This window comes from Camelina sativa, chromosome 7 (assembly GCF_030686135.1).
Source record: "Camelina sativa cultivar CO46 ecotype springtype chromosome 7, ASM3068613v1".
Lineage (NCBI taxonomy): Eukaryota > Viridiplantae > Streptophyta > Magnoliopsida > Brassicales > Brassicaceae > Camelina > Camelina sativa.
Window position 1 is genome coordinate 2,188,189 of NC_141886.1, and position 7,802 is coordinate 2,195,990.

The window sequence follows — 7,802 nt, forward strand, 5'->3', positions numbered from 1 at the left end:
AACCCTAAACCCCAACCCTAACCGTAACCCCTAAACGTCATGTGTTGTATGTTTAACACATTCTGGTGAGAATGTGTAAAAATCAATCTTTCTCTATAATTATTACTTTTTATTGGTTATAATGATTGTAATATTCATATTCCAATTGTACATTTAAATATTGAGTTATAATAATATAAATTTACAAATATTTCATGAGTCAGTCGTGTAAGTCAATAACTCAGCCATCACTTAGTCACTTCGTCGGAATTTTTTTTATTTATTATTCAAATTTTGAGTTCAATTTTTTAATTATTTTGTATAATATATTGTGAAAAAACTAACTTTATAAATTTATTACGCGTGTGGATCTGAGCAGACACAGAATTATTGTTTGGGTTTCCCCAACAACACTTTTTGTAATATCGAGACACGACACGAAAGACCAAATGAAGCCGTACCAAATACATAACTCAGCCATAATTGAGCCGTACGGCCATAATTGAGCCGTACGAAGTATATAATTCAGCCATAACATATATGTTTATTTAATATTTATCAATATTAAATACACAAAGATATGTATCATATGGCCTCAATTCAATGTATCATATGGCCTCAATTCACACAGATATGTATCATATGACCTCAATTCAATGTTATATAGAAAGATGGCAATTTGCATAAGCTGTGTTTCTTAATTAGTTTATAGTTTTATACATACTCTATACAAGTACAACTAGCATGATGATGATACATACTCTATACAAGCATAACTAGCATGATGATGACATATGGAGGCAATTTAAGATCCCTACCGTAAAATGTTAAACTAATGTTGTATAGGCACACAACTAATAATCTTTTTTTTTTTGACAATTGGCACACAACTAATAGTCTATATACTCTACAAGCACAACTAATAGTCTATTATAGCAGTTGTAGTATTTTGTAAAATGGAGACTCCACGGTTGTAAACGTCATCCAACATACTAATTTTACCATTTAATCTTTTCACATAGCATGGGAGATTTTGATATGCACTTCTAATGATATTTTTCGAAGTAATCATGTGATTGCAGAACTTACAGCCTGTAAAACTGAAAAGTGAAAACAGAATCGTGAAACCTAAACAATATTATGATGTTACCAATCTCGCATCGTTTCCAGACCAAAACAAAAATTATCCAAAGTTCACTAAGAAAACGAAACGCAACCGACATTACTCAAAAATAAAAATACAATACAGGGTTTGTTATGTTTTGCATCCCTAATCTGCACTCTTTGACTTCTTCTTCTTCTTCTTCGTGATGTGGCCATCATCAGTCTCCTCGTCTCCTCCAGCTTTACTCTTCTTTTTCTTCTTCTCTGATTTCTCATTCTCCTCTGCTGTCTCCATCTTCCTCTTCCTTTTTCTTTCTTCTTCTTTTTCTCTGACTTGTCCTCTTCCATTGCCACCACCTCTTCTTCTTCTTCTTCACCCTTTGCCGTCTTCTTCTTGTTTTTCTTTGCTGAGACATCCTTCCCTTCATCATTGGAACAGATCAAACACTGAGTCCACCATCACTCTAAGGAATGGCAAGATTACTTTAGAATATGACAACAAGTACTGGTAAAACCCGTTCAAAGTCTGTTTTATTTTGCATAACAAGATTGCTATGTTTACATAACAAGAACAAGAAACTTAGTTCACAAGCCATGTTAGGTATTCAATGGTTGCGTGAACTAATGATGAGATATATAAGGTCTTGAACGAAAAGCCTTGTACTCTTTCTGTATAAGAAAACTATGGTAGACACTAGACATAGGTTATACGGTCCTTCTATTAAAAGATGCGCAAAGAAATGGGTTTGAGATCATCGAGAGATCGGGTTCCTAAGGGAAAGTTACATAATCAAAATGTTAAGGTTCTTACAACTTCATTACTAATATATATGTAAAGACAGTTCTTATAATCTGATTGTATCAGACAGAGATGGATAGAGAAATGAGAATTGATAGACCATAACACTGTCAGTAGCTTTCACGATAGCGGTACTGATAAGAGGCACTTTAGAACACATGGCAGCAACGACCTGCATTCTCCTTGGAGGAGACCATAATCAAAATCTTATATACTAAAAAAAACTTTCAAGCAAGAAGACATACAAATGAAACATACGTAACTACCCAAAATCCATAAGTAAATAAAACATTACTAGGAAGAGGAACTTACTGAGGGAGGAGTTTCCTCTAAAGTTGGATAATGTAACTTGGGAATAATAAGAGTGTGCCTGAAACACCCGAAGAAAAAAAGTTCATAGCTATCAGATTCAAGAATAACAAACACTTGTAACAAAATGCAATCCATCAATCAAGATTCTAACCAAATTGCACCAAGTAATCAAGAACACACAAGTATATAACAGAGCATATGGCAAACCAATCTCAGTTTTGATTGTTCTTAAAAAAAAAAAAAAAAAAAGAATCAAGATTTGTTGACTATATTACCCATTGCGTAGTGGATTAGTATCCAGTATACACAAACACATATCATCCTCGTACAACTGCATCAAAAGAGTTAAGTTAGTTTTTAGTTCTCTGTTATAAAGAAATTTGAAGAAATAGAGAGAGTTTTTAAAACCTTGAGACATGGAGACTCGCCACGGATAATCTTGCAGAAAACGCAGTCGTTTTGGAGATTGGATGGTTCCACTTTCCCGTCGTCGCCGGACGAACCAGAGCTGCAACCGAAGACCCTGAGAGTCGGGTCTAGGGACGGGTTCGGACCATGTGGGTTGAGGTGTGAACAGAGGATCGCAAGCCTTCTAGCTTCCATTATCTGATGTTGAACCAAATAATAATAATAATAATCCGATTCTTTTGATTCCCGAAAAGAGCAAATAATGTAGATGATTCTGATTCCGATGGTGGACTCAGTGTTTGATCTGTTCTCTGATCTCATCTCATCTAGGGTTTCAGGGTTTAATACGATTTGTTTGATGGCTACAGAGCTGGACAAAAACGGCGGAACTAAAAAAAATTCAGCTGTGATTCTGAAAAAAACTGCTTTGTCTAAAATTGAAAATGATATCTGTTTTAATTTGCTGATGTGTATTTTTTTTTATTTTTTTACTCAAAATCAAAAAACAAAATCCAATGAGTAATTTGTAACTATTCCAATGTTATAAATTATAATTGTAACATATTTAAGTAATTTTCAAAAGATTTATAGAGATTTGAATAATAAACGAACGGATAACATTTGAATAATTCTTTTTTTTTTTTTTTTAAATCGTAGAAGACGAGGACCAAGGTTGATTCTTCTTATTTCACCACAAAAAAAAAGGTTGATTCTTCTTTGGTCGTGCCTGACGACCACACACGCCTTCGTTCGTACGCGCGTAATTCCTTCCCATACTTATGTCAGTTTAAGTCACAATTTTGTCCCCCTCCCTTTTCTTTTTGGTCAGCTTTGATATCATTCATCAACGGTTATATTCACCAGATATTAGTTAAGGAAATATTTTTAAAATATGTTTACTTTACAGATTTTGAAAATTAAATATTTGTAATGCATAAACTATAGTGTTTCTATATTTTAAAAAAACTTATCACCGCATAAATCTTGGACCCAAAATATACCAAACTAATTAATCTTTTAAAAATATGGGAAGACTGGATACTTGTCATCATTTCAAAAGTTTACAATTTTTCAGCTATAATTAAAATTTTCGTAATGGAATCAAACTCTAGTTCTTTATGGACAATGATGAATCATACAGCAACTAAGTAAAGGGTTTTTATGAAAATGAAAACATTCCTATCTTAAGAAGTAGTATAAAAACATTGTTAGTTGAAAGACAATTGTTCTTAGTACTATATGAAAAGAGAGTTATACTATTTAGATTGAAAAGTTGTGTCATTATCTCATAGCCCAAGTACAGTACTCATTAAACATGTATATTTGTTAAATAAACCATATAATACTGTAGTTGTTTCAGAATTTCATCAGTAGTAATGGAAAGAAATTTGGTAATAACAATAGAAATCATAGCTAGGTTCGAGATGTTAGAAAGTAAGTAAGAATAATAATGAAATGATATGAGCTTGGAATACGATTCAAGCAACAAGATTGAAAAACAAACAAACAAAAAAACTTGCAATTGACCCAAAGTGACAACTGACTAGTCTCCTTCCAACATTCCTTCTTCTTCATAGGCTGACACACTTTGGTCGTGCGCGCGCGTGCGTGCCTCTTTTCTATCAACTTTATGTTTCTCCAGTTTTCTTGTCACCAAATTTCTTTTGTGATCTAGAATAGATACGATCAACTAGAGATACATATTATGAGGCGCAGTTGAATTTAGAAACACTATACACTGATATGACTAGTCTGATGCAACGTTTTGTATAACCGATTTTTTGGATTTTGTAATTCAGTATGCATTCGTGAGAATACATGCCCACTAGCTACCTCTATTAACTATGGTCGATATTTATTGAGCAGGATGTGCTCTCTAATGTAATTAACATAATCTTGTAGATAGTTTTGGTAATTACATTTAAGTACTTAGGTTAAATCGAGTATATGTATATATATGGCATGGCCTTCCACATTGTAAAAGAAGAAAACCTTTATACCAAACTAGGTTTTTGACATGGTATCAGAGCAATAACCTAAAATTTTAGGTTCTACGATCCTCTGTTTTTTTTTCTCTATGTTTTTCTTTGTTCCTTCTATTGACCTTAGTATTTTCTGATATATTCTAATCGGTATACTATCTCAATGTCAACGACGAAAGATGGAACTGGTGTGTCGGATGACTCATCTATCATGAAGGCAACACGCACACGGGTTGAAGCAACACGACGACGAATAGATCTTTATGATTTGTCTTCGGGTGACAATCCTCGCTCTATCATCTCTCAACCACAACTACGAGGTACTAACTATGATGAGTGGGCGATGAATTTGAGACTTGCTTTGAGAGCAAGAAAGAAATTTGGTTTTGCGGATGGTTCTATTCTTAAACTAGCCGATGATTCTGAAGATATTGAAGATTGGTGGGCAAACAACGCTATGGTGGTGTCTTGGATCCGACTTACTGTGGCTCCGGACTTAAGTAGCTCCTTGTCTCATCATGAGATTGCTCATGACCTATGGACGCACATACAAAAACGTTTCTCTGTCAAGAATGGACAAAGAGTTCAACGGATTAAAACTGAACTTGCTAATTGTCACCAACGTGGTTTAGCAGTTGAAGCATATTACGGGAAATTAACTAAACTGTGGACAAGTTTAGCTGATTTTTAGAGAGCAAAGGCGGTTGAGGAGATCGCAAAGGAAAGAGAAGAAGACAAGCTTCACCAATTCTTAATGGGCTTGGATGAGACGATCTTTGGGGCTGTTAAATAGTCTCTGCTTTCTAGAGATCCTCTTCCCTCTCTGGATGAAGCATACCAGGTGGTTGCTCAGAATGAAGATTCTAAGAAGTCTGGTCGTTTGAATGAAGAACGACATGATGGAGTTAGTTTTGCTGTCCAAACCACTCCACGCATACGACCATATACTAAAGCTAAGGATCCTTCTGCGGTGTGTGTTAGTTGTGGCAGACACATCCATCTTGCGGAGAACTGTTTTCGCAAGATCGGGTATCCATGGTGGTGGGGAGATCGCCCTCGCTCCAAACCCCAACAAGGCAACTCCGGTAGTGATCGTCGGAGTACCTTTGGTCCTCCACAGTTACCATCGTCTCAACCTGTGAAACTAAATGAACCAGTTAGTGTGAATCAACTCACCGCGACTCCACATGCTGTTGCAGCTCACACGTTTCTCACTGATGCTGACCGGATTGGTTTTAGTGGCTTAAGTGATTCGGATTGGAAGACACTTCAAGCAGTACTCAACGAGAGGAAGAGTGAACCTCATGAGAAGTTTTCGAGTAAGTTTTTTGTTGAATCTTGGATTATTGATACCGGTGCTTCTAATCACATGACTGATAACGTTGAGTTTTTGTTGGATGTGTGTGATATGGCTCCTATGTTTATCAAATTACCGGATGGTCGTCTTACAAAGACTACTAAGAAAGGAAATGTGTATTTAGGCAGTCAACTTCAGCTAACTAATGTCTTTTTTGTCGATGAACTGCAATGCCATCTTATCTCCGTCTCTCAGCTTAGCAAACAACAGGGTTGTATTTTTCAGATATTTGACAAACTTTGTGTGGTGCAGGACCGCATCACACAGACGGTGATTGGAGCCGGTGAACACCAGCATGGACTCTATTTCTTTCAAAGTATTGAGATGGCACATCGAGCACATGTCATGGAGAAACAATCATGTGATGTATGGCATCGCCGGTTTGGTCATCCTGCTTCTAAGGCGATGGAGTTGTTGCATTTATCAGATTCTAGTATTAGTAGTGGTTTTGATTCTAAGTCTTGCGATGTTTGTATTCGAGCAAAACAGTCACGAGACTCGTTTCTTTTAAGCATTAATAAAACTTTTGCAAGTTTTGAGTTAGTTCATTGTGATCTTTGGGGTCCGTACCGGACTACATCAATTTGTGGATCTCGTTATTTTCTTACTTTATTTGATGATTTTTCACGTGCCTTATGGATTTATCTCTTACCAAACAAGACCGAAGCTCCAACTACTCTCCGCAGTTTTATCTCTTTGGTTGAATGCCAGTTTGATCGTAAAGTTAAAACAATATGCAGTGACAATGGGTCTGAATTTGTTTGCCTTACCGATTTCTTTCGAGAGAAGGGAATTATTCATGAGACCTCTTGCGTTGGAACCCCACAACAAAATGGACGGGTCGAACGTAAGCATAGACACATCTTAAACGTTGCTCGTGCACTCCGTTTTCAGGCATGTCTTCCGGTTCAGTTTTGGAGTTTCTGCATTTTGGCTGCTGGTTATTTGATTAATCAGACTCCTACACCTCTACTTCATGGGAAGAGTCCATTTGCCGTGTTGTATAACAATTCTCCACCTATAAATCATTTGCGTGTTTTCGAATGTTTATGTTATGTTCATAACCAAAAACATGGCGGTGATAAGTTTGCTTCTCGGAGTAACCGCTCTATGTTTCTTGGATACCCTTTTGGGAAGAAAGGATGGAAGGTCTATAATTTGGAGACTGGTGTGATTTCAACTTCTAGAGATGTTTTTTTCATCGAACATGAGTTTCCTTTCTCTACTATGCCGTTGGCATCTTCTTCCTCTCCATTGGTTTCGGTTAGTTCTCCTATATCTTTAGACGATGATTGTTTTGCACTTGATCCACAGGATTTGTCTTCGTCAGATTCAGAGTTAGTACCTCTTCCAGCAGTTCCTGATTCTCCTATTACTAATACCATTACCCCGACTTTATCGGCTGAACCTACTGTTCTTGATACACTAGGCTCTGGTTTGCAGACCAGTGACGATATGTCTAGTCCGGATTCCTCATCTTCGTCATCGGATGATGAAGAATCCACTCGTGTTGATATGGATCTTCCGATGGATAAGGGGTGTAGACAAAAGTTTGCCAACACTCGCTTACATGATTATGTGACCAACACTACTCATGTTGGGTCCGATAGCGACTTTGTGGATTCTACATGGTATCCCATTGTTGACTATGTTGATTGTGATCAATTTTCGGAACATCATCGGGCTTTCCTTGCAGCTATTAGTGACGGTGTTATTCCCAAGTCCTATGATGAAGCATTTGAGAATGAGCATTGGCGTGAGGCAGTTCATGGTGAGATAAAAGCTTTGGAGGAGAGTGGTACTTTTACGGTTGAGACGTTACCTAAAGGCAAGAAAGTTTTGGGATGTAAGTGAGTGTTTA

At 36.7% G+C, this 7,802-nt stretch overlaps 1 protein-coding gene across 6 annotated transcripts; it reads right to left on the reverse strand.

The window, feature by feature from the left end:
* Positions 1 to 1,098: 1,098 nt before the first annotated feature.
* On the reverse strand, positions 1,099 to 3,119 carry LOC104699949 (adenylylsulfatase HINT3). Of its 6 annotated transcripts, none has more exons than XM_087458073.1 (5): positions 2,603 to 3,025; positions 2,470 to 2,525; positions 2,195 to 2,252; positions 1,988 to 2,054; positions 1,099 to 1,505 (listed from the first exon to the last, which is right to left on the reverse strand). In XM_087458073.1, the coding sequence occupies exons 1-5, from the start codon at positions 2,921 to 2,923 to the stop codon at positions 1,177 to 1,179; spliced, it is 831 nt and encodes a 276-aa protein (XP_087314199.1). In that variant the 5' UTR covers positions 2,924 to 3,025; the 3' UTR covers positions 1,099 to 1,176. The 6 variants fall into 6 exon arrangements, with proteins under 6 accessions (XP_087314199.1, XP_010413657.2, XP_010413660.2 ...); XM_010415355.3 differs by having other exon boundaries at positions 1,983 to 2,054; XM_010415358.3 differs by having other exon boundaries at positions 1,983 to 2,064.
* Positions 3,120 to 7,802: the final 4,683 nt, after the last annotated feature.

Bases quoted from the DNA above. Each gene is read 5' to 3' on its own strand.
- LOC104699949 (XM_087458073.1), bottom strand. From the start codon at position 2,923: ATGAGATCAGAGAACAGATCAAACACTGAGTCCACCATCGGAATCAGA. The intron at 2,253-2,469 runs GTAATATAGTCA...CGGGTGTTTCAG, and splicing joins ACTAATCCACTACGCAATGG to GCACACTCTTATTATTCCCA. The intron at 2,055-2,194 runs GTAAGTTCCTCT...AGGAGAATGCAG, and splicing joins TAGAGGAAACTCCTCCCTCA to GTCGTTGCTGCCATGTGTTC.